The sequence below is a fragment of the Chanos chanos genome, chromosome 10 (genome assembly GCF_902362185.1).
Source record: "Chanos chanos chromosome 10, fChaCha1.1, whole genome shotgun sequence".
NCBI lineage: Eukaryota > Metazoa > Chordata > Actinopteri > Gonorynchiformes > Chanidae > Chanos > Chanos chanos.
Window position 1 is genome coordinate 19416189 of NC_044504.1, and position 27743 is coordinate 19443931.

At 39.9% G+C, this 27743-nt stretch overlaps 2 protein-coding genes across 2 annotated transcripts; one reads left to right on the plus strand and one right to left on the minus strand.

Moving 5' to 3' along the window:
- Nucleotides 1-9280: 9280 nt before the first annotated feature.
- Nucleotides 9281-11183, minus strand: gins1 (GINS complex subunit 1 (Psf1 homolog)). Its single transcript, XM_030787226.1, has 7 exons — nt 11109-11183; nt 10683-10747; nt 10335-10433; nt 10140-10230; nt 9880-9996; nt 9516-9590; nt 9281-9349 (listed from the first exon to the last, which is right to left on the minus strand). The coding sequence occupies exons 1-7, from the start codon at nt 11181-11183 to the stop codon at nt 9281-9283; spliced, it is 591 nt and encodes a 196-aa protein (XP_030643086.1).
- Nucleotides 11184-12349: 1166 nt separating this feature from the next.
- abhd12 (abhydrolase domain containing 12, lysophospholipase) lies at nt 12350-27542 on the plus strand. The gene is made up of 13 exons (XM_030787445.1): nt 12350-12525; nt 20641-20762; nt 22512-22617; nt 23291-23410; nt 23723-23753; nt 23874-23919; nt 24025-24154; nt 24499-24536; nt 25254-25333; nt 25527-25609; nt 26419-26497; nt 26684-26811; nt 27481-27542. The coding sequence occupies exons 1-13, from the start codon at nt 12350-12352 to the stop codon at nt 27512-27514; spliced, it is 1173 nt and encodes a 390-aa protein (XP_030643305.1). The 3' UTR covers nt 27515-27542.
- The last annotated feature ends 201 nt before the right edge of the window (nt 27543-27743 follow it).

Sequence of the window (27743 nt, forward strand, 5' to 3'; positions counted from 1 at the left end):
AGGGATAACTTTTGTTTTGAAATTTCATGTTGACACTCTCTAGTCAATGATGTCTGTTTCGGGACAGTTACTGGCTGCTTTGGTATACTGTGCACTTCATACCTGTAATAGTATTAACAAGGACTAACTCTCTGAGTTAATGCCAGACAAGACCAAACTCTGGCTTTTCTCACTTATCTCCACGTCATTACTCGTCATTGGTCAGGATGTAGCACTGAACAAAAAAGAGACATAAAAGCATAAATCCTAGAATGTGAAAGTGTTTCATACGGAGCAGAAATTCTATGTGGCAAAGTAAATAATGCTGCTACCGTAACATCTGCAACGTGATTTCGACAATAGCCATCGCAATATTGCTTGTTGCCTTTATTCGTTGTGCTTGTCAAACAAACCAAGGAGGAGAAGCCACCGGTATTCATTTTAATATTATTGTTATTTTTTGTTATTTTGAATGAGATTATCTATAGTAATTCAGGCTTTTCTCATGTGACAAGACAACTGAAAAATGTTTATTTCTGTAAATACAGTATTTAAAGTTATTGTACAGATTTTTAGCATTATGAGTTTAGCAGCTTTAGGAACAGTATGTATGCGTGCTTACACACGGACACCTCTACTATTCACTCACACCAGCCCCATACACATATAGAATGGCAAATGCTTCCCCATAAAGATTGACCATGCATGAGTGAAAGAATAGATCACCTGTGTTGCTCTGTTTTTGGAAAATATAGCTACAGAAAAGACTTGAATACCTTGGACCTTAACAACTTTAGTAATTTTTTTTTTAAGAGTGAAGTATAGTTTATTTTGGTTAGGGAAAACTATGCGGCTTTGGGGGACGGGGGGACGGATTGATTGCGATGAGTCTGTGAAAGAAATAAGCATTAGCTGACAAACCAGGAGCAATAGCAGAGCAGAGTGAACAATGCAGACCAATCTTTAAAAAAAAAAAAACTGGCAAAGAACTAATCCTGAGATGCCCCTCCCTCTCAAATAACGCTTCAAAACAAAAGCAGTTAGATGTATTGTAACTTCATGTTCCACCCTGTGACGTGCTATACCCATTATCCCATTAACTGTGGTAAATCACCATTGTAAAGTTTATGTGTAAAAGCATAATCTACACATGCAAATGTTTCTACTGAAAGTATGCTGAACAACATTTAGTCATCATAAGTAAAGAAAACAAACATATTATGTCATACGAAAAACAGATTACTCATTGGCATTTAAATAAAAAAAAATTATTTCTTCAATGAAGCCAACATCCACTCAACATACATATTATCAACTTGTAATTGTGGCAGCAGAACATAGAACAGTCACTTGTTTCACGCATGGGCACAGTCAGAATGGTCCATCATGTTACAAAATGGTTTCTCTCTCAAATCCCTCATTAAGATATTACAATCAATATAATGCTTATATGTTCAGCTTCCCTTGATAAATAAATTACTAGAAACAAGATAAATCATACTCATGGTCAATTCATGCCTCGTAATTAATGTGAACTATGTTATACTAACTTCTGTGATTTTAGGATTAAATTTCATCAGTGTATCTGCACTTCAAGAAGAATAACAGTAGATATAGCCTAATGACTTCTGTACGAAATTCCATGAATTCAGTAATGCTGTGGCACATTGTTAAATGACCTAAGATACACGTGGAACTCAAAAAGGAAAAATAGTACATCTGTTGCTTCACTGAGGTGGACCTCAACACCAATTAATATGTGATGTCAGATTGATATCTAATATCTGATATCTCGCTTTATCTGCTAGTGTAAATATATGCATTTTTGCATATGCTTAGCTTCTGATATAAATACCCTTTGGCTTCAGCAGCAGTGCACGGTTCGCATGAATAACCTTTAATGGATGACTAAAACAGCAGTGAACGCTAAATGCACTCTTTCCGCTCCGATGGTAACGCATAGTATGTGGTATAATGGTGTGTTGATGTGAATAATCAGATGTGTCTTTTACTATGGGTAAGCAAGGACAAGTGAGTTGATGAAAAGCAAAATCCCAAAATGCCTCACACACAGAAGGGAAAATAAAATATCACCTTTTTCAACTCTGGCTCCCTCCCATTGGCTGTTCTAGTCAGTGAAAGCAGGCTAGAATACATATGCATGCTTGTCACTCGTGTGTTCCACACACCAAGCATACTGTAAGAGTTCGTTTATCTCTGCTGAATCCTTTTACACATATTATACGAAAAGCAAAATTTAAGACCAGCTTTTAGACCTGAGTGGACCTTGATTTTGACTTGTGAAGCAAGAAACAAAAGGTCTGGGTTATGGGAAATGAATAGATAGATATATATCCCTTCACCCAACTGTGTCTTCACATGCCTCTCTTGTCAATGGAATTCTTATTTTCTGCATTTTACATCATCAACATGTGTCAAGTATTATTCTTTTTTTAACACACGATATTTAGGTTTTTTATTATTTCAGTAATGCCGTGGAAAGCTAATGAAATTTCTTAAAAAGAGCACTACATAGGCATTCATTTTGAGCTACTGTTTACATTTTGGTCACCATATTGTGTAAAAATGTCATTGTCTGTAAAAGGGCAAACACAATAATTGAGAGATGAATGCATAAATGTTGAATGGGCTTATCTTAAAATGTTAATTGATGTGAACAGCTTTTGCAAACGAGCAAAATGTGCTTACCTGACCTACTCACTCTTAGATTAGAAAGCTAATAAGCACCAAAAATTAGCTGAAGATTCCTGGATTCTGTGCTTAAGGTGCAAACTTCACTATGCCATCTTTGAGCCAAGATGGACTCTGCTCTGTAGCCAATATGGCCCCTCTGTACTTCTCACAAATCACTTCTTAGTTTCTTGTTTTCTGTGTAAAAATTTCTCGCTATATGTATTTGTTTTTGATTCATAGGTTTGATCTTCCAGTGCTCTTGCCATTTGCACAAATGAAAATAAAGTAGAATGAGACAACTGTATTCCAATCAATGCAAGTACCCACAGCCAAACTGTCATTAAAATAAAAGGACATGTCTTTCAAAGAATTTCTGTCTCAGTTCAGTTTTTTCCTTGCTTTTCTCCTAAGATGCTAACTGAAACCCTTGTGCTAGACAGAACAGAATATCTGTTCATTATGAACAATGAAAGCAAACACATATTGAAAATAGTACTATTAATGTGTGAAGTCCTTCACCACTTCTTTGGACGGTACTAGATGCTGAACGGTAACCCACTCTATTCTAACTGGTTACATTGGCTGTCGATCAAATAGCTCCTGTTGTTCGTGGTTGTAGAGTAATTGCTAGATTAAAAAGGAAAACTGGTGAATGCTATCATCAGGTAATGTAAAGTGGGCTAACTTATCTCACCCTGACACTTTTTTATTTTTATGGTCATTTCTTACATAATTTGTTGCAATAATTTCATAATTTCACATCACTCCTGTTGGAACCCAAGCTCTGCAGTAGCAACTTTGAATAAACTTCAAAGCTGAGTAGCCAAGACTGATGAAACCATGGCAATGTGACAAATGGTTTTGCTGTCTCACAGTTGTTTTTGGCTGTAAAATTTTAGTCTTTTGTACGAGCCCAGTATAGTACCTCATTTAAAGAAGACCATCTCTTCTGAGAGACATGTAGGAGGCATGTCTGTCACCTGTAGGGACAGTTTTACTTGTTTTTGTGATAAAACAGAAAATGAAAGGAAAAAATACACAAAACTGTTTCAGAAAATTGCTTGAGTCTTCAAATGAGCTTGAATTGCATCTGAAGTTCAGACTTCACTTTGACAAAGACCCAAAGTACAGTGAAAATTGCAATGAAATTGCTTTGGAGCAAATAGGTAAATGTCTTTTGTGGCCCAGTGAAACGTATTACTCAACTGAAAAGTTATACTATAAAATAGATAGGTACAGTCATAGACTCTGATTAAACAGTTTGGCGTTCCATTGGTGTGTGGTACAGCTGGCTGTGCAATACTCATTCACTCATTTTCAAAGCTGCTTATCCTAGTTAGGGTCGCAGGGGGTGCTGGAGCCTACCCCAGCACTCATTGGGCGAAAGGCAGGGAGACACCCTAGACAAGTCGCCAGTCCATCGCAGGGCAGACACACTGGCTGTGCAATATACCAAGAATATTGTCATAGTAAGGTGAGGGTTTGCTCTCCCTCTAATAACCTAATAACACCATTTAATCTGACAATATTAATGATATGGTATCCATTCTCTGTCATATTACTTAAATGAAGCAGCTGCATTGCACTTTTGTCTTATAAAAGTGTCCCTTATATGTCTTTGATGTGCTCTGTAAAAAAAAAAAGAATGGTTGTCTTTAAGTATGAATTTAAGTTTGCTTTCCAGCTGGTTAATGAAACAGAGCAAACTAGCAGTGATGTATTTCACCAGATACAGAATGATAGCTGGTCTCCCAGGACGAGTCTTCTCACAAAACCTGTATAGTTACTTATATGTACAATCTCAGCCAGTGGGTAAACAGTACAAAGATTCCTCTTTTATATTCATGAAGGTTCTTTTTCTTTTCCAGAATTTAAAATAAATTGGTAATCACATTGAAAACATCAGAGCACATGGAAATATCCTGATATAGCATTCTGGATGAGAGACACAGAGACAAAGAGAGTGAACGAGGCTTTTTTCCAGAATCTCTTCTCCTCCACTTGTAGGACCTCTTTACCAGTGTTAAGAGTGCTCAATTTTCTGGCTGAAAACGTTAGTATGTGTAATCTCAGACAGAGATCTGTGTTGTTTTATCAAAGGGTTTGCAATTAAACCCAGCATTTAATTACATCTGGCCTAAAGCACCCTTGTTTAGGATTCAGTAACCCAAATGTGAGTCTAAAGCCAAAGGTACTTCTGGCTCCGTTTATACAGTCAGTGCATGCATGTCTGTTATTTTAACAGGAGAGAGACTGGAGAGGTTCTCAACCTCACACAGGACAAGGTCTCTGCATGGTTTTTTTTGTACTGGGGGGAATGGTGGATTTTTGGGGGTTGGGGGGTGGGGGTCATGGGTAAATAGGTGAGATCATTCACATCAGTGAAACTAGGCCAGTTGCCACAGTGATTGAAAAAGGACATCACTTTAAGAACAGGTGTCATGTGCCCACACGCATTTGATGTTCAGCAAGGAGTGCTAGTCCATCCACCAATCAAATCGTGCTCCACAACAGTGGAGGCTTGACACTTTTTCCCCAGTTGTGAGAACAGACTTTGATGGATTTGAGGACTCCATGAATCCTACTACACCTACTTCATGCAAACCCACACACACACATACATGTTTCATCAATTTTTGAATGATTTGATTTCATATTTTTGGTATAGCACCAATCTCACCTTAAAACTGAGATATGAGACATAAAATATGCTGATAAATGGTGTAAATGATTCTATGTGTGTATTGCTCTAAGAAGCATACAAGTCCAAACTGTGGGCGTTGTTCTGTTTCTAAATGATCATCTGTAAATCTACAAAAGAAATAAAAAGTTAAATTACAAAATCTACAACGAATTATACAAGGCATGATGGTACCGGTAACTGTCTAGTCAACTGAAAAGGGAAGATATTTCTTGCCAAACTAATGACGTTTGCGGTTATACTTCCAAAATTATACTTTAATGCAAAATTTTGTCGGCAACCCTCAGATATGTTTGAGTATGACTCTTCTAATTTGTAATCCTGCGATGGACTGGCCCAACGAGCGCTGGGATAGGCTCCAGCACCCCGCGACCCTAATCAGGATAAGCGGCTTTGAAAATGAATGAATAAATGATGAATGAATGAATGAATGAATGAATGAATGAATGAAATCTGTAATCGTCTTTTTTATTACACATGGTGTGATTTTAGGTATATGTAAGCAGCTCAGTAAGACATGACCTTGCCTTTTGTTCATTTTTCAGGCATGGTATTGCAAAACACACGAAGTAATATACACTAAGATGGACTGAGAAAAAAGATAGAGAGCCTCCCCCCTCCCTTTTCATGTCTTCATCTGTCAGATCCCACTTTGAATCGTCTCATTAAGAGACCTTGTTTGTAAGGCGGCGTGTGCTGAAGGGTCCTTTTCAAGCGCGTCACTGCGTACAAGAAGGTTAACTTGACTGAATAAACTATTGATTAGAAAACTCTCTCATTTTAAGCTTTCTCCATATGACATTTAGCAGGTATTAATCTATTGTTTTCAATTTTTTTATAACCATACCACCGACAGCTTTGACCTGCATGTACTTTATTTTACAATTATCCTCCGGGGGCAATGGAACACTGATCAAAATGAAACGCTGTCAGCTGGAAATTCCCGTAGACACGCCACTGTAATTACTGGAATTAACAAGAAATTTAGTCATTAGCCCTCAGCTTCAACTGACCAATAAGAAATAGACAGAAAGAGCGAGAGAGTGAGGCTGAAAGAGAAAGAAAGTGATGGGTGTCTGTGAGTATCTAAAGACAGTTGCTTTCGCTCGCACAACTCATCGCAGTGTTTAATTCCGTTTTTAATACTATAATGTAGTCCTACTTTGAGACTGCGGGGCAATGTAATTGTTCTGATCGGTATTGTGAGCGCTGATGGCTTGGATGGGGAAAAGTCATCATGAAACACAAATGCACTTTGTTCGCGTTATGATGAAAATGGCAGCACGTCTTTTTAATGCCTTATTTTGTCACGGCATTGATTATAGGGTGGGTATTCAAATAAATGAACGCGAAAACAATGAACACCCAATCAAGACTTTATAAGGCTGTGAAAAGCCCGGGACAGATTAATGAGAGTATGCCATGTGCACAAGGGACCTATTGAAATTACACATATATGTGACACATTAGGGCAGGGTTTTGGTGAGTGCTACTTTGAATGAGAGAAAGAGAGAAATCATCTTAACGTGTAATTTAGTGCTGATTTGTGTTTGTACAAATGCTACACTCATTCTGTCAACATCAATAAAGGGGGAATATTTAACTTCTCCATGCCTGCCAAGTCGCAGCAGACACAAGAGGAGATGGCTTTTGTTAATGAGTTGGCTTGGATGAAAACGCATGCATGTGTTATACTAGTTGATCTATTCAGTGACAGTGAATGCATTTAGCATAGAGGCGTCATTCAAAGCAACAGTGATTCAGTGAAGAAAATGAAGTTTGAAAGTAGGAGCAAAGAAGAAAAAAGAAGTAGAGATAATGGATATGAGACAGGATATGATATGTAATAATTTCTCATGGCTTTTAAGAGAGTGGATGACAGCCATGTCAATACAATAATAACCCTTTTGTAGATGGCATTTTCTCATACATACAGCTGTCTGCACAGACCTTTCATAGCAGTGAAGTTACACACTAGCATCCTTGAGGACTGTTTTTATTACTACAAGGACTGATTCTTTTACTAACTTCAGCTTGCATTGCAGACTACAGTTCATCTAACTGAGATCAGGAGATCTGGAAGCATGCTTATTTTCACATCAACCAGATACTGTGGACTCTTATCACCCAAGACAGCTCACACCTGTTTACCAAGTAACAATCAGCTTCAAATAAAATGCGAGGGCCAAAAGCACAGGGATCTTTAGAACCAGACTGAAGGAACTGTGCTGTAGATCTTACCATTCAGGTTGACATGGACTGAGACCATGAGACCGCTACATTACTGTTCAACACCACACAAAAACAACCATATTGTGCTTTGACTCCTGCAGTTCTAGCAATAATTATATGCTAATGAAATGCTGCCCTCCAGTGTAAGCAACAACTAATTACACCTCATATAATCCGTAACGATTTATGCACTGTAAATCAAGAAAGACAAGGGCACAAGTCAGTTTCAGAGTAACATAGTGAAATTAGAGGATGTGTCATATATTTAAGATTGTGTAAACGTGTTGGTCAAAACCAAAGTTCCAAACCACATCGTCTATCTCTTCATATGATACAGGACGTTGTCACAGGACTCTTATCTCGTACTTAGATGAAAATTATTAGGTTGGATGTGAGGGGGAAAAAACTTCCTCAGGCCAAAAGTCAAATAAGGAAAAAAATAAAAAGAAGCAATTCTGCTTTTTGTGTTAAAAGTAGCACATTGTTTTTCCTTTTTTCCTCCAAAGAACGCACTTGAACTTGAAAAAAATAAAATAGCACTGGACTCTCCAAGAGGGATAAAGCCAAGACCTGAGTTTTGTTATTTCTGTTCTCCAAATAATACTTTACACACAAAATGCCTGTCAAACAGAAAATTTGATACAGAGCTGTCATATATTTGTAATTTTTCCTTGTGTATGTGGCACCAGCTGTAGCATAGAATGAATCTACACACCAGTGTAAAGGTACACCCAGCTATGGCTCAGTACTTAGTGGAGTCATAGCACAAGCTATATGCTGAGCTTAGCAGCTTGGTACGACACACTGAAACCAACTTTAATTTGTTTTTTTGATTTCCCATTGAAACAGCTGAACAAGTCACCGTTTTACCTTTTTACACCAGCCAGTTTGTCCATCTATCCTTTACCTTACCTCTTAAGCAATGTATTAATGACTACAGCAATTACACATGGCGGTTACTGAATTTTGAAAACTGTGGAGCAGGTGACAGTGAAGCATTAGTATTGGCTCTGAATGCCTGTGAGCTGTAGCAGATGATAAAGCAGGAGCAGACAGCAGCTGGACAACCTCCATGTAGCATGCAGGGCAGCATGAGAATGGTTAGAATGATATCATGGTCAAACAAGATGTCTGTTTCAATTGCAATCATTTTCGTTTACATGTAACTCTCTATTGCTGTGTGCAAGGGCGGGGGGGGGGGGGGGATGCTGCATCCAGCATGCTGGAATACAAAGGGGAAGTGAGACCTAAAGCACACTATATGAATCAATAAGGAAAGTACATAGTAGCCCACTGAACTGAACTTCAACTGAATTCAAGTTATGTGTGATCAACAACTCTTAGTAGGAACAGATACTCTGTTTAAACGTCCCCCTTTTCTCCAGACACGATATGTCACTCAGTCATGTACGCATTACATGCATTATGTCCACATTTAACACTTTCCCACGGTATAACCCACTTGGTTGAATTTACTGAGGGACTGCAAGAGCTCAAGATAGTGTTGTACATTGCATATAAAATACTGCCATCAATATAGCTTTATAAAATTCACTCACACAACATAATCACAGAAAACTTGTAAATATATTTCATTTGATGACATTTTAATATCAAAACAGTCCAAATAACAGAACAAAAAGAACATAAAATAAGTTTATGTGTTATTCTCTCTTAGGACATGACATGCTCTAAAACACCCAGTCGAATCAGCTGCTCACACTTCCATCGTGGCAGAAAGTGCTAGAGACAGACAGAAAGGGGGAGAGGTGTTTAACAGTGAAATGATTTTATACGTGACGAGATCTTTGTGTTAATGTCATTTGGTTTCAAAAACAAAAGCAGGTCATTTCAAAATCTATTGAATGATTTCTGAAACAAATTTAAAATGTGTGTGTGCTTGACCAACCTGACTGTTTTTCTTCAGAAGAATAACAGTGCCATCATCTATTTCAAACTCGCCATGGTCTTTTAAACAACGCACCTACAGATAAACAATTGTGAAACAATGAGCGCGAACAGTATCCTGGATACTCAAGCATCTTATCAGCCAATTCTATACCTAGGGCTGTGTCAAAGAACTCACATTCAGAAGAATTTGTTTTCAGACACTGAACAGTCTATGATTTCTCTGGCAGTGTGTTTAGGAATATTTCAGTTAGAGCCTTCAGTACTGTCTCGTGATGAACAACTGCATAGATAAATGACATCACCAAGTATTTCCAATGATGTATTTGCTGAATGGAATATTTTCATGTACTTTTTGCACTCACTTCAATATACAAACTCTTGGGTGGTTTCATGTCTTGTGTGATGTCCAGTCCTTCTTCTCCCCCCAGTGATCTCATGTAGGTGGCCAGAGACTTTTTGTACTGGTTAAACCACTCCAGCTGTTGATTAAGAATGAAGAGACACTAAATATCACTCTTTTTGCTTAAGCGGTCTGGAGCCTTTCCTCCTGGACAAGAACTGGCATTTGGCATATATTGCTAGGAAATTAGAAATGGGAAGAACAGAAAAGAATAAATTTCACCTCCTCTGCACACATATGGAAGCGTATTGTTGCGGGCAACACACTCCCATACTCCCACCTGAGAGCCCGGATCCGAAGGAGACGGTCATAGCTGGGAATAGAATTAGAGAAATGTAGCGGGAACAGGACTGTTAAACACATACACAGATCAAGCACACTGAAATTACAATGTGTGCCATTTCACAGAGCACTTACAGATATGCTGCAATACAACGCTGATTCCTTAAAAGACAGCAGTGTCGGAACTTGATGGTTGGTATAAGCTCACTCCTACCCTCAGATTTGGCCTCGTTCCTTTAAATAAATAAATATATGAATGAAGTTTTGCAAAGAAACAGGTCATATTTACTGAATCTATATCTCTGGTGTTGAAAGAGGAACAGATTTGATTTCCAGGATTGGGTAAGGGAATGACACTATTACAGTGGCTAAAAGAGGGACTTTCAGGCTTATTACTTTATTTCAGACAGTGCCATTTTTTAAATTACAATATTAAAACCAGTATTTAAAATAATAAGCACAAGATGAAATTTGTGAACTCACACATCACTTTGATTCTGCTCATACAGGGCCTTCATCTCCTCAAGAACCTGTCGGATGCAATCTTCCTGATGGGAAATGATTGAAACTCGTCTTCAGTTACACACGTTAACAAAGGCAAAACAAAATCAAGACTGAATTTCTATTGTCATCTCATCCCATGAAAAGAACAAAGAGCGAGAGACTACAACAGAATGCATTCTTTTCCGAAAGATCTGGCCCCAGAAATTCTGTCCATTAATTCTTATTTTTTGTCTGGAAAAACGCAAGTAATGAGAGTTTACTACACCGTAGCGTACGCAAATGACTTAAGCATGTTAAAAAGGCGTCATATATGCTGATGCGAAACAAAGATTTATAGGCTAGTTATACTGCAATTGAAACGACCAGACACAAAAAATGTAAGTTAGACAACACATCTTAACCTACATTGAATGCAGGCAGTTGCCCATCTCCCATACGATGAAGTTCTCTGATAAGTTCAATAGCCTTTTCGCAAAACATATCAAAAAGTCGCCGAGAAACAGGATTAATTCAGGCGCACAACAGACTTCACGAAACGGAATTAGCTGCAATTTTCGCGGTAGAACTGTTTGTGATTGTCATGTGGGAGGAAGTGAGGGGAAACCAAAAGGGACAAACAGAAAGCGTTGGAGAAACAACTTAAGTTTCATCAGAATGAGGTATGTTATCCGTTTAAATATTTAAAATAAAAATCGATGGATAGTTTCTGCGTAGGTATGAAAAAAGTTGTTATAAACTCTGTCTTTTTAATCCTAATATAGGTGAATATGCTAGAAAGTCGGCTAGCTAGATAGCATTGTCTACCGAACAATAGAATAACTACACACCTGGACTGACTGCCTGTGCACTGCTAACGATACCAAAATATATCATTAGTGTTTGTCATATTCTGCATATTGTTGTTGTTATTAAAACTTAATAGTAACTAAATAATTGCGTGAGCTGGAATAATTATGGGTGCACAGATATTGCAGAAAGTAACATTAGCTTCGTAATAGCTACTTTACTGGGTTGTCCAACTGATGTGTTAAGCAGCGAGGCAACAGCAAGTTCCCTTCGTAGTTAAGGCTGTCTTAGCAATGTTAGCAATTTTGTGCATTATTTTAAACGATTAAGATAGCTTTCACGTAAACCCGACATGAGCACATCACTGTTTTGAATTTTTGATATATATTACACATAGCGTTATGCAAATAGAAAGTTCGGTTGGCTTGTTCTGGTATTTTAAGGAGAAGATTGTCAGTTGGGTTGGGACGCATTTTCTCAGAAGCTAACTTAACAGTATGGCTGAGAAGTGTGAGCTCATTGGCTACAACAGGAAGCTTGGGGGGGAAAGGTTGGATTGTGCTGATTGGCTAGGGCGACAAGCTAGGAAAAAGGTTGGATTGATCAGCTGGTCTCTGCAGATATCACACTTCTGCAAACAATGTAGCAAAAGTGCTGAATGTCAGCCGTGTTGAGAGGAGAAACAACGGTACCTTGACTGCAGGAATAACCGACTCTTACGCTGCTAAAGCCTTGACCAGCTGTAGCCTGTACCTCTTCACGCGACCTGTGTTTTCCGACTTAAGACATTGGCGAGCTGTTCCTGGACACCAGTCCATCATCTCATTTCGTCTTCTTTTTTCCTTCTCGAAAATTTAGTGATGCGAAAGCGAAATAACTCGCTAAACACAGACCATGACAGCTCTGTTACTAACACGCTACTGGACAGCAGTCCGAATTTGAAGTACTGTCACAAGAAGCAAGAAGGTAGTGAAGACCTTGGAGGACAGTTTGGATCCGCAGGTCCGGATAAGAAGATGGGTAGAGCGTTTAGAAGGTAAGGCGTACAGACAGAGGCTGGGCAAATGTTACATTAATCTCATTGACTGTCGCGATATTCGTATTGTGAAAATCACGGAATCAACATTTAAGCTAAATTGTAATGAACCCTCTGACCGAGGCATTACCTCTGTGTTTTGCCTCATGTACACTTATTACTAAATATGTACCCTTAAATCTGATGTGCACGTTTAAACTATGTTTTAACTTATTTCTCATTGCGGGAAAGGAAAATAGTCTCTCTTAGAAGTCTGCCGATTTCAAATGTTAGTCTAAGCCATATATGTTATCAAGGACTGTGGAGTAGAAAGGGACTGATTTGCCCGCTAATTTAAATACATTGCATCTTTGTGCTGAGACAGACAGTATGAAAGTTCTTGCCTTGAGACAGGATGAACGACTTTGGGTGCGGTGTCAAGTGAAGTGCGTGTTTCGTTGCCACTGGTCATGACGAGTTCTCCCAGAAGTTCAGCTGTTCATTTGGTCTAGCTCAAACCTACAAATGAAATGGTCAACAAAGTAAACATGTTACAGTGCTAAGTTCGGTTTAGTAACCCGCATTACAAGAGTCAGAATTAACGCTGTCGTCGACTCTGAGCTACTTCGTTTGCCTAATTCCAGTTATTTTTAGTTCACGAGGGTTACTCTGGTTCTCTCTTGGATTATTTTCCTCACTGCTCCTTGTTATGGAACAGGTTAGAAAAATGTCACAACAGTTTGTATAATCAATGTGACCAAGGCTGTCAGTTCTTTGTATCAAAATCCTCTTTGAGAAAGCTCTTTATGTGCAGTGTGATAGACTTCATGTTTCCTTTTTCTTCGAGTGGACAGGGCAGCTCAACTTTTTTAACTCTAAAATATCTCGGGGTGTCGATACAGTTCTCTCTGAAATGTGAATTCAGTAATACAGTTTAAAATACATGTGTTACCTCAGAGTGAAAATACATCTAATTGCCCCTTTGACCTTTGAATTTTCCTCGTAAATTCAGATGGACCTCAGACCTTTAAGCGGCATCCTTTCAAGATGAACCTCATAGAGTTGTTTTTTCCTGTTATCTAAGTTGCATCTATCCCCACTTATCTTCATTTTCAAGGATGTTTAAAAATTTGTAGAAACATGACAGCTTTTTGATGCAGTACTATGTATCTTGAGCCATTCTTAGTGCTTCATGGCAAAAGTGGACTTCTGCTCTTTTAGCATGGTGGAATGCACTGATTAGGATGCACAGTCAGCAGTAACATATCTCCACATTGAACTGCGTGTTTCCTCTTCAGGTTATCAACCTGTGAACCAGACCTCACCACTACAATAGTCATAAAATAGCAACCTCTTTGCTAATGTGTCATATGTTGGTCACATGTGCAGACATGACGATGTTAACAAGTGTTCATCATTGACTGAGATATCAAAATTTTAACCGTCTAAATAAGACTGACTGTTTGAAGATATATTGAATTTTGATGATTGCTTTTCAGTGTTGCCATTTGACTAATTTGTATGGACAGTAGATTTTGCTTAGTAAAATATGGATTTAATCAAAATCTTTGATCTTAATATAAGTATGCTCAGAATCCACAAATCTCCTTTCAGGAAACTTTTGAGACATGATGAAGTTTCAAGTTAAAATGGGACAGCACTTAAAAATTTGTAACGAGTCAAATTATGTAGCCTAAGTAATATTTAGGCCAACACACTCACTGTCATCCTTTTTTCTGTCTTGATTGCTGTTCCTTTTATTTTGAATTTAAATAAATACTGAGAACATGACAAAAGTGAGGTATTATTGTTAAATATATGTAGAATTATTCCAAGATGAGTCTATTAACTGTCAAGATGTATTGGATTTTCCTCCCTTCTGTAACATTACCGCAGGCTGTTCAGATACTCTGCCAGACAGGTTATTTTTGAGTGATTTGTAGAACAGTACCTCTGAATGATAATTTTTGCCTCTCAAATGATACATGTACCTCCAGAAACGCCCACAGGACATAGAAAAGCAGAGATCTCTCACAGATTTCCAAAGCTATGTAATGACTGCTTTTTTAGGCTGAATAGAACTTGTCACAAGGTAGATGTGAAATTCAGAGAGACTATTAAGCAGTATGTCCACATAAAACTTAAATAAATTTGCATTTTATCTCTGAAATTATAGTACTTTGTAAAGGTATTGTTTGATAGGATATTCCCAGATGGATGTCTCTTGTTATTTTCTCCTCTGTCTCAGGGCTGTGAAAACAGATGGCTTGGTTCAGACTCCTGCCCTTTAAGCTTGGTTTGACACACAGCATTAAAGACCTGAATGAACATGCAAAAATTATTATACTGACTCCTGTCTGCGTGGATTGCTAGACATTGTTCAAAACCTGCAAGAGCAAGCTCTGAGCATTATTACAACATTTGATGTTAACATTTGAAATTAAAAGGTTTGAATTTTTACCTCATATGAAGATACAGATGAACTGCATTTGAACTGAAACCCCATACCACTATACTGTACCTGACTCCATGGTGTGGGTCTAGGGTCTAGGGTGTTGGGTGTATTGACGGACTCAAATGTCAGTGTGAGCTACAAACGAGCAGCAGTGGTGTGGTCTAGCGGCACACCCCTGACTACAGAAATTCGTCTGCTTGGGTGTATGCGTGTCTTTTCCCCTGTGCCCTAAGTCCAGTCTGGACTCTTCCTCACTCACTTGTTCACCGCTATATTTCTTACCCTGTATCATTTCTGGATAATTCTGTGCTGAGTCATAGTGTTTGTGTCTGAGCTTCATGAATCCAAGACAAGACCCAGGAGATGTCGCAAAGTTACAGATCTGGCAGCTAATTTCAATTTCTCTCACGAGGATAGCTTAACTATAAGAACAGGGCAAGGAATCCTGGCAAGGTGACAATCTTTATATTTTGAGGGGTGTTTGAGCAAGACGTCCAATGCTAGGCCACAGCTATGAAAGGAGGGCAACTAACTTAGGTTGACATATTTGTCAAAATGGATTGACTGATGACTGCTGATAAGTCAGAATCACGTTGTAGTGGAAGAGAAGAGAGATGGAGAGAAGGGAAGAGAAAGAGAGTCCACCTGCGCTGTCTTTTTCCCCTTCCTCATTCTCTCTAGAGTTTTGTATCTGCAGTAACACAAACAGAGACCTTCGTTTCCCTGAAGGGCCATGTTGTGTTTCCGCAGTTCTGCGGATTACAGAATTCTACAAAAATTCCCTGAGGCCTGATCTCAGTGTCCCCTTGCTTTCTCATCCTTTTGTCCACACGTGGACATGTAAATGTCCACCCACCCCACAGTTTTATCAGAAAACTACCATTGCTCTTGTTCACTCTTTAAAATTTCAAATTAGAGACTTTGCACAAAATACAAGACTTTTTCTCCAGTGAAACGAGATGCCCTCTGAAGTGTTGGGTATCCCGACTGGTTGAAACCTGAATATTCATTGAGTGATTCTTGTGCATATACAGCTTACATTGCTTACTGTTCTCTCAGACCTCCTTTTCAGCGTAAAGAATGGTCAGCCTCTGAAGAAGGCCAGACTTTTCGATGTTAAGCTGAAGAGACTTGTAGGCAAGTGGTGATGTGACTGTATTAAATAATGTCAGTCATTATTTGGCAGCTAGTGTCCTACTTCTTAATCAGACTATTAGTCAGATTGATCAGCTCTGCAGAAATTAGCATTCTAGGCTAAGCCTTTGGCAGTCTCTAATACTGTTCAGTTATGGTCTTTTCCTTCAGCCTTTTAGCTCAGCTCTGGCACTCCAGGCTTGTGATTCATGGAATGCATTGATTTTACACCTACTTAAAAATGCTTAGTTTTGGGTTTGGTACTTGTCTAATGTTGGTTCTGGATAGAACATTCCACACTGTAATCCAGGCTGATGACAAAGTACAGGTTGCAAAAATCTAGTGCTAGGCATGTGTTGTAATGAACCAATGTGACAAGTAGCAACATACAAATCCCTTATGAATACCATTTTTTTACAGTGGCATATATTACCTTTGATCTCTTATTATTTGATCTCTTTGGCATATCAGCATTCTTCACTATGATCAGACCAAGCCTCATGTGGAGGCATGATTGGAGTCCTCTTGTGATCCCAGCAGTGGGCAGTTTGATTTAGCTTCATAGATTCACCTAATAAAAACAATATTATCTTCTCTCTTTAGTAGGCTGATCAATGCTGTACCTTTATTCTCCAGTTATTTCTTTTGCTCTTTAATGTGTGATGCGTACTTGTATTCTACGTAGTGGGAAATAACAAATTGAGAACTACCAAGAAATGACCTCTCTGTTTCTTCAGTCCAACAACCCAGTGCAGCGACGGCTGAGTTTTAGAAAATTCCTATACTCTAAGCTTGCACAAAGCATAGGCCCTTCATTAGGACACATTACTTCCGTTAGTGTCCTGTGCCAAGCCCACAGATGAAGCCTTGGTTTGAATTCTGCCCTGCACCAAATGCTAAGTGATGGTTAATCACACATTTGATTTATTTAGTTGGAGTCTGTCTGTTGTTTACCCAAGCCCAGAGATGATGATTAATTATCGCAGTTTAATTTGCCCTGTCATCTAAGCGCTTGGCCAGAGCAGTTGTGTCATAACCGATATTTTAAAATCTCTCCTGCTTTTCCATCTCCGTTCCTTTGGTGCAGAGATGCTGTTGCTGGCTGACTGTCTCTGTGTACAAGTCTGTGAGTGGGTGTATAGCTTTGGCTGCAGAGGATCATTTTTAGAAGCTTGCTTCTTGCAGGAAACATGAGCTAACAAACATTCCAAGGTCTGAGAGGTATTGAACAGATCAGTGTCCTCCAACACCTATTATAAGTGTATTGTATGCCAGTGTTGTCTCAAGGAGAGTTGCAGAATTAAAAAAAGAAAAACTCATAATGAAACTTGACTGATGGTTTTCTATCTGTGTGGCATTGATGGTATTTAATTCTTGAAAATGTAGAATTTTGGCAGCTTCTTTAAAATTTAGGGCTTTATTCTCACTCTTAAAGTGACATGTTCTATTGAAATTGTTTTGGCCAACTGTTCAGTTTAACGCATTATTCTTGAAGCTGTGATTGTCTTTTAGTTCAGCACTATTATCCTAACAGTGGACCCTACAACTCTTCTGTAAAACATCTCTAATAGCAACTCAGTGGACTGATAAACATTAACACAAGTAATGTTCTCTGGGGTGTCGGCAGAGCTTTGTTTTACTGTTATGAGGTCTTTCTGATTCTCTGTGATCTTATGACTGCGATCTTGCTCTGATCTTCTCAGGCTCTGACCACACAGTCACTGTGGCTGAGCTCTCAGCGCTTCCTCTCTGTCCCTGTTGTCAGTGGGAATTATCTGCTCAGCTGTGATCGTAGCTGCTCTGCCTGCTATTGCTGTCTCAGAGTGTCAGCAGCACGGTAACCTTGGCCTGGGTGGGAGGTGGAGACGCTGTGGTCCATGCTGAAATCCCAACCTGTCACAATCTCACAGTTTCTTCTCTGAGTAGTTGTATCAATGTGGCAAATCAAGAGGTGGGGGGGGCACTTTTGAAAGAATTTTTTTTTCCAGTGCCACATGTTTGACCTACTGCTCATATATGGCCCACTGTTTGAGTAAACCAAAACAACTGAAATAAACACTATTCTCACCATGGTTCACCAGTTTTTAAACGTAAATTTTACACTTATAGAGGACGTTTGCAGCGCAAAAGCACAAAACCATCTACTGTGACATGGTTTGACCCCTCATGTCCAGAGGGATGTAGTTAGGTCCATATGGCTGTAGATTAGCGAGGCCACCAGACTGGAGGGCATTAGCCAGAAGATGCTGACCTGCAGGTATTTAAGGCTGTGTTCTGCTAGCCACTTAGCCTTCTGCTGTCGTGCTGTTCCTGCATCCACAGCTTCTGCAGACAGGTAGCCTTGGCTGGCGACAAGTCTGCATTTGTGTGTATGGGATGGTCTCAAACAAGTAAGAATGTGCAGCATGACTGCAACAAAGTCACTACTTTTGACAGGAGAACTTGCTCTGCCGCTTCACCAGACTAATACTGGGTCCCACACACTCACAAAATTAGACCACCATCTGTTCGCCTGGCGTGGTAAGCACACCGCTTCCCGTGAATGATGCTAGATTTCTGTATGTTTCGATGGAACATGCTAGATCCGCATTTCCGTTGCTTGCGCTAGCCAAAGACTTATAGCCATCTTAACACCATTTGAAGTACTCTTGTAACAGTTAGCAGTCAGCAAACATATTATTTGGTACTTAGTTGCTTTTTTACTGAACTTCTTAGACTGAATGTGCTCTTCTCAAAGGCAAGGTCCCAAAGTCATTCACTTGGAGCCTTGGAAATGCTGCAGGACCTTTGTGTGTTCCCTGCCACGCAAATATATTCACTGTATGTACACAAAGCACAGTACACACATGAACACAGAGTCAATTTTTTAAAAAAACTTTTAATTATCCATACAAATCACAAAGGCTAAAACAGCAACAACAGTAGAACTAAAGAAGTAATGCATGTGCATCAGGCTTGTCAGGATGTTTCTGTTCTCCTGCTGAACAATCAGCTGAAGGAGCTCCTCCACCTGCAGAGATCCCACATGACTCAGTGACTCAGACTGAAATATTGTCTCTCTGGAGACATGTATAAATATTCTGTCGTCCAACAAAGACACAAACACTGATGTACTCAGTGGGTTGAATTATCGTCTGTGGGAAGCCTCGGGATAGAGCTGTTTATGTGTCTTATAATCTTAACTTCCACCTTGTTAGATAAAGCTCAGTAATGACATTATCCAAGAAACTATAGGAGAATGGGAAATAAATTCTATAAAAAATAGTCAGTGTCTGGAAATTTGTTACAGGCAAGCACCAAGAAAGCATCGGACATTAAAACTGTCATTATTTTTGTTTCCCTCTGTCTTTGCTTTGTTTCCCTCTGTCTTTCCATCTCTTACTTCTGTCTCTCTCTTTGTCTCTTCATCCTTCACTCCAGCCATGTGTTGTTGCTCACACACTCTTCAGTGGCACTTTATGCAGAGTGTATCAGGCTCTTTCAGCCCAGCTGCATTATTCATGCTGTCATGACAGAGCTCTCACTGTACACTCTCACAGGGGCTTTCGCATCGCACCACAAATTTTGCAGGGCATATAAGAGACTGAATCGAAGGGTATGTTTGTGTTTTTGTTTGTGTGTGCATGTCAAAGAAGTTGATTAGGTGCTCATACATACTAATAATACACAGATTTTAACCATTATGTTAAATACACAATAGCTGGTAAATATACAGTACTATTCACCATAATTACAGAACATAATTTTCTCTGTGTAAGTCAGTATTACTGTACACCCCCCTGTGCTTTGCAGCATCTCTGCAAAGCTCTCATGTTACAGCCACACACACACACACACACACACACACACACAAACTACGGCGTTTGTAAAGTTAGAACATGGCAATGGTTGTCCAGCAGGCAGGATGAGTGTGCTCCTTAGGGGGTTAGAGCGAAGTTCTCTCTCTCTCTCTCTCTCTCTCTCCCTGACAGGCCCTCAGCCTCAACACCACAGCATACCACAGCCCCCAGCACCAGAGGTCAACCATGACCACACAGTTACATACCCCCACACCAGCTCTGTGAGACAGACATGTTTAAAGAGCCTCTGCTCAGAAATATCGGACCTGTTTATCTCACCGCACTGTTGCCTCTTGTTTTACCTTTTAACAAGCCAGCTGACCGTTGTTGTTTTTGCTTACTTCATCGACTTAGAGGAACTTCTCTGTCTCCAAACCCAGTGTTCATGCACTATAGGCAAAATTCAGACTGACTGTGGTCCAGCGCAGCTACACACAACAGCAGGGCTGAGCTGCCCTGTAACATCTGTCAGATTCTAAATAGTTTTCAGATATCACTCATTTTGAGAAGTGAATTTTCCTGGTACATAAACTGACAATTTAATTTAAGTTGGAAGCAAGTATTCATAAACTATGATATGATATGATTTTATATTAATTCCCATTAACTGAAACAAAGTACAGTGGAATAATGCAGTGTCTCATACACAGACAGAATCTGACACCCTGTGTGTGTGTGTGTGTGTGTGTGTGTGTGTGTGTGTTTCAGGCGCGGCTTAATGTGGAGACTGAGAAGGATGTTTCTCTGGGTGCTGGGAATTTATATTGCCATCCCTTTCATCATCAAGCTCTGCCCTTCCATCCAGGCTAAACTAGTCTTTTTAAATTTTGGTGAGTATATTACTATTCTCCAATACATTCTAGTCATCCCTGTGAGTAAACATGTCAAATGCTGCTATTTTGGTAAACTGGTGAATATGATAGCATGGTTCATATATCTCCTCATGGATGCCTTTCATCCTTGCACAGTACATATTGATTATCTCAGCTGAGAGGCAGGGCCAACAGACTTTATCTGATTTGCACTGAATATAAGAGATATGAACAAAAACATCAGTTCTTACACTTGCCACACCACAACTAAAATGGAGAAACTGAAGAAACAATAAAAGTTGCATACAATAGAACAATTTATCGGTGGAAATGCTCAGAATTGTGTGAAGAGTGTATGATTATGCTCAGTGATTTTAGTGTGTATGTGTGCCACAGACATACATACTCATTAGCTGGCCTGAAAGACAAACCATTGTGCCGCAGTAGCAGCGGACGGATGTAGCATAGGGTGACTGACATTCCATCTGCAGGGCAGCATAAGCAAGTGCCTTTTTCTGTCCGAGAAGACTTTGCAGGTGTGTAACTGTAGCAGAGTCACATGTTTACATGCAAAGAGAGCCTGAAACATACAACCATGCCTATAAAATATTGAAGAGTCAGCGTATCTTTAGAGCTGCTTTCTTGATATTTTTTTTCTTTGGATAAACAGATACATACTTAAAACTAAAGGAGGATCTAGAATTATTTCAGTTGTTCAAAATCAAGTGATGATTCACATGAAAGGCATTTTCTTTAATGCATCCTACCCTGTGATTCTTGAAATGTTTCAGTCAAGTAATGACAGGTGTCTGGTTTGTACAGATCCAGTATTAAAGATCTTTCACATGTGGCGATAAGCCTTTTTGAACCACACCAAACAAGAAGATCATTCATACAACAGGACCTCAAGGCCCTCACTGTTGTTTGGTATGCAGATCCCATTCAGACTGAACAGGGCACAGTCTTGCTCAGGTCTCATGCGGGGTGAAAGTTTGTGCTTTAAATCAGGCAACAGAAAATACTTAATAATGTTTTGTTTTTTTGTTTTTTTTGCTCGTTTTGCATCCTAAGCATGATCTGCTTCAGTGTCAGCTGATAGTGTCTTTCTGTGGTTCTGTCTGTGTCTTGACACAGTCGAAGGAAGTGAAGCCCTGCGTCTGTCTGTCTTTAGAGGAAATCAGTCATGAACATGTGACAGTCTCGTGGGACATCTTTGTAACAGGTTGCAGATGTAAATATAGATTGTAGAATCTGCACCATCAGCGTTTGCAGAAGCAGTAACATCTGAGAACGGTGTTTTAATTGGTCTCCTTTTGCTTGTCGTAAAGTCCAACCTCTGATGCAGGATGTTACGCAGCATATGAAAAAAATCGTATCTGATTTCCTTATAATCTTTAAATTGAGCTGAGGTGTCCAGCTGGTGTGGGTAACTGCTCCTGTGCCTCTATCAGCACCAGGGTTATGCTCCTCTTACTTTGTGCGGGCAATTGTGGGCACAACATTGGCACTGTTTTCAGACTGACATTTGTGCATTTGTGTGTGTGTGTGTCCAGTTAAAATAAACAAAAAGAGCATTCACAGAATCAAAATGTGACTTTGAAATTCATGCAAGCCCATAGCTTGGCAGGTTTTATTGTGTCTATAAACACTGGAAATAGGCATGGAAGTCTACACCAAAACGAAACCAAATTATTATTTGTAATTTGTGCGTCATTACTTTAACACACTGTAACTCATTTTGCCATCCTTGCTCTCTCTCTGTCTCAGTGCGTATGCCATACTTCATAGACTTAAAGCGACCTCAGGACCAGGGCCTCAACCACACCCATAATTTCTACCTGCAGCCTGAGGAGGGCATCAACATTGGCGTGTGGTGAGTCCTAATGACAGCACCGCCACTGCACTATGCCATCCTTCTGAAGAGTGAAACAAAGACAGAAATGGTGCTACTGCTGGCATCTAGTTTTCCTTCTCTCTTTCAAACGTCCTGGCCATTCTCACACGGTCATGATAACTGCTCTTCAGCAAAGAGCACTGAGGCGCAGTCAATGGGCCGAAGGCCGTGTGTGTGTGTGTGTGTGTGTGTGTGCGCGCGCATGTGCGTGTGTGTGTGGTGACAGGCAGGACACACAGGTCCTTTGGCTCTAGAAAAGCACTCTGGGGGAATGACTTTGGGACCCTGGCTGTGAGAAGGACATATTAAGCCTTTAGGATGCTGTAGAAACTGAGAAGCCAGCTGATAGTGTATAGACACACTCTGTCCCAGTCTTTCAGTCTTCATTTGAAAGAGGCTGGGTGTCCTGTGATGCAATCTAATACCATACTGGCACATTAATCACTTTGTTTTGTTCAGACTGCTTAGACTTCCAAACCCTCATTACATCCGATTCAAGATAAATATGTAAAATGAAGAAGTGTATAATTATGTGCCTGATGAAATGTGACTGAGTAATCTTTAGCTCCGCTCAGTCTTAGAGAGGGTGTTGTAATCACCTGGCTCAGTGTTACCTCCCTCTCTCACCTTTGTCTGACTCCTCATTTCTTAGGCACACTGTACCAGCCCAGTTGTGGAAGGAGGCTCAGGGGAAGGGCAGGGACTGGTATGACAGCACCTTCCAATCAAACAACCCCGTCATGCTCTATCTCCACGGCAACGCAGGAACCAGGTACACAGCCCCGGCCTGCTACCAAAGCCATATCTCATATATGGCTGTTCTGACAGCGGCCTCTGTCGAGATTCATGGCAGTTAAAATATTGTCTAGGAACAAAAACACTTATCTTGATGTGACTCCTAAAATTTTACATATGACTGAAACTGTTAATTTGTGTATTCACTTTGTTACTGTCTTGGTGGGAGGGTCACCTGTTTTATGTAAAATCAGATCATGCAGGGTTTTCTAGCCTGTTTGGAATGCTGTTACTCTCTTTAAAATTTACAAATCATGGCTCTTTACAATTCATGTATTTTCTGTTTCAGGGGAGGAGACCATAGAGTTCAGCTCTATAAGGTAGACACATCTGATTGTCACCATATTCATTTTACACATCTGTGCTGAATGTCTGAGAACTGAGCAGAAATCTGTGGGAATTGTTACTGACATTGAGTTTGCTTTTTTTTTCCCTGGCAGGTTCTTAGTTCATTAGGCTACCATGTAGTCACCTTTGATTATAGAGGTAAGAACACACAGTTTTGGGGTTAACGAACGGAGTGAACAGTCGTCTCAGTGCGGGACAGACGTAAGGTCATTGGATGTGTGTGTGTGTGTGTGTGTGTTCCAGGCTGGGGGGATTCAGAGGGCAGTCCTTCAGAGAGAGGGATGACGTTGGATGCCCTGTTCCTGTACCAGTGGGTGAAGCAGAAGATCGGGAAGAAGCCCCTCTATATCTGGGGCCATTCACTGGGGACTGGGTGGGTGTCTCTATGGACTGGAACAGTCCAGAAACACCAGAATCACGTGCCTGTTATACTACCTTATAGACAAAGAGCCCTTGTTCACAATGTGTGTAGTACAATCAAATTTAAATCTAATCTAATCTGAGACAGTCCATAATCCACCCATATAATTGTTTTGTCAACCAGTGGATTCAGTTTGCAATGTATTAAGATAAACAAGAACATCTGATCAAATAATATCTAATTGTTACATGTGTTTCTTTGTTTTTCTTGGTTTTGTTTTTTTTATCCTCCTCCACACCTTCAGTTGAACTGTTGAGTTGTAATCTTAAACAGTGTGTTCATTCCTGTCTTTCCAGTGTGGCCACAAACCTAGTCAGACATCTGTGTGACAGAGGTAAGTGTGTGCTCATTATCTAAGGCCCCTAATGCCAGGCTAAATAAAGCTCTCAATCTGCAGCTTTGACTGTGTTGGGACAGATATGGGTCATGGCACCTAGAAGGAGAACCTCTAGGGGAGAAAAATGATTTGTTTGGTAAAAGGAGACCTAACCTTTTTGGGACTAGCCTTGCAAATCTGAACAAACCCAATTCTTGAATACAAGAATTGTTGTGCATTTTTCAACCCTAACAACTTGTTGCAACCTTTATGTGAGCATACATGCCTTGTTGTTTTTACTATGAGAGCGTTGGTCACAAACTGACAAACTGTGAAGGAAGCTGTGTTTACTAACTCACAGTAGCCTAATCTTAAATCCTAATTCTCAACGTCCAAACCCATTTCAGTGTTTTGATAGAGCTTGTACATTGTAACAGAGTAGTTCAGACATTGCATGAAATGGCCTAATTGGCATAATTCATTGACAGAAAAAAAGATTTTTCAACTTTTTTGAATACTTAGTAGTCTGCACGAGACAAAAAAAACTGGCTCTGGAATTGGTAGATAATATACTGTTATGTCCTTGAGCAAAGCAGACAAAGACAACTACTTATGAGGGTGTTAAATTTCAATAAACACAGTAGGATCTGACACTTATCAGTAAGGGCCATGCCATCTTAGGATCAAGGCCTTTTTAATAAAATATAAAATCTGTCCTTTATTACCAATTTACAGGAACACCACCAGACGCTTTAATTCTGGAGTCTCCATTCACCAACATCAGAGAGGAGGCCAAGAGCCATCCATTCTCTATGGTAGGCACTCTTAACCCCCCCCCGCTGAAATTTCCCTTTTCTTCTTTCACTGCTGCAGCAACAGAGGATTTCTTTAAGATGCCATGGTGGATATACAGCACCTTAAAGAGAATGCAAACAAAAATTTAAAAGGCAATGTATTGTACCTGACTTGGCTATATCTAAAAATGTGTATTTTGTATTTCTCATGTAGGTATATAGATATCTTCCTGGATTTGACTGGTTCTTTTTGGATGCCATAACTGCAAATGACATCTGGTTTGCTAGTGATGAAAAGTAAGTTAATTAATCTTTTCTTCTCCCATATATTAGTGCATCTCCCTTGATCACTCATTGTTTTTTAATAATATTTTCAGAGAAGAAAAGGAAATGCACATACAAAGAGCCAAGTGTTTCAAAGTCCAGTTGTTCTAACCTGATGCAACTCCACTAACAGACCATTTGTGCATGTCTTTCTAATTTTCACACTAGTGAATGAAGCAGATTGGCAGGAAAGCAGGATTTCTGAGTTAGCCAGATAATGTCAACCCAAAGCCAAAACTAACAAATTGGAGAACAGCTAATGAACATTGCTGTTGGATGGTCTTGATTTTTGCTCTTCCTTTTCCTCCCAGGTCCTATCCGATGCATCGTTTATGACAATACAAAAATTGAAGTTTATTGTTAAATGCACATGTCTATTTTCAAACACTTTGGAAGAATTATTACCAGATGGTTAGTCTTCTGTGGTTTGTCCTGTTTGCTCAGGAGTAATCCAGTGCATTGTGTTCTGGGTTCTTGATGACCGGCTCTGTGTTTACATAACACTGTTGACCCCTTAGACCACTGAGTCATTAAGTGAACGTGCATTCACTTCTATTACACACTAACACACAGGCCACAGCAGCTTCAAACAGGCCTGCTGCATACATGTCTGCATGCTTTTACAGAAGAGCACAGATAAGACTTTATCTCTGTTTCATGGACTGAGCAGTTTGTAGGATAAAGATAGCTGGTTTGTCACAGTGAAGTCAGCAAACAGCCACACTGAACAGCTTTGTGGAGAACTCTAATGCTAACAGCTGCATCACTCCTGTCTCCTCTAGTGTCAACCACATGTCCTGTCCAGTCCTCATCCTGCACGCAGAGGACGACACTGTTGTGCCCTTCCATCTGGGAAAGAAGGTATTGGAAATAGGAAACTGGCCTAAATGCAGTTGTGATTTGTAATGTTAAAATAACATTTGACTCCCAAATTTAATCCACTTTGAACATAACAAAAGAGTTGCATAACATATATCAGGAAAAACAATTCGACTTGACCACAGTCTTGACTACTATCTTACCAATAATGTCTGTTAATCTCCTCAGCTGTACAACATTGCTGCCCAGTCTAAAAGCCTGAGGGGCCACAAAGTGCAGTTCATCTCCTTCCCTGTCAGTCTGGGCTACAGACACAAATTCATTTACAGGAGTCCTGAGCTGCCCCACATTCTGAGGTAAATGACGGAGACCCTTATTACAGCTTCATAACTTCCTTATGACAGTCTTATAGGAACCTTATGACAGCCCCATAAATGCAAAGTTAAAGCATGATACTTTCTCAGTCGTCAGGGCCAGTCCTCACGCCTCGCATTACTGCCAGTCTGATTGTGCCTTGGCAGTAGCACACTGACAGCCAGGCTAAAGAAACAGTACTGTCATTAAAGCTGCACCTCTTTTGATTTACGCTACAGTTGATGGTCTGTCGGGTCTGCTGGATGTTTGAGGCGAATGATGACGGTAGATGGCTTTGGCCAGCTGTGTCTTTGAATTATGTTAATATCGTGGTTCTGAAATTCAGACCTGCTTTAGGAAATGTACAATTAACTATGACACATCGCAACACGAACGATCTGCAGAACTTTGACTGTCAGTATTTAAAGGTTTCTGTCTGCTGCGGGGGTTGTCCTTCTCAGAAGGGGACTATTTAAAAAGTGCATTATTCTGAGCTCCGATAGGATCCATTTTGAGATTAGTGATCAGCACATTACAGTATTGATTTAGAGGACAATGAGGGTTAATTAGATTTCAGTGGGACATGTCCGGTGTGAATGAGGCTCATGCACACACAATGAGAGAGGGAGTAGTGCTAAATTTAACTCTCTCTCTCTCTCTTTCTCTCTCAGTGACTTCCTTGGCACAGCTCATCCTCATGCGTAGCTGAGAAGACTGCTTGACTGCTCCTGACACACACTGTCACTCAGACACACACGCTCACACGCACTCTCAATTCCCTACGCCATGTAAACCCCATAGTCAGGTACATAGACACACACAAACACACACACACACACACACCCGCATGGACTGAAGATGCTTTTTTTTGTGTTTGTATTCCTTCACCACATCATTTCTTCAGAACAAAGAACAAACTTTCACAAGGAAGACG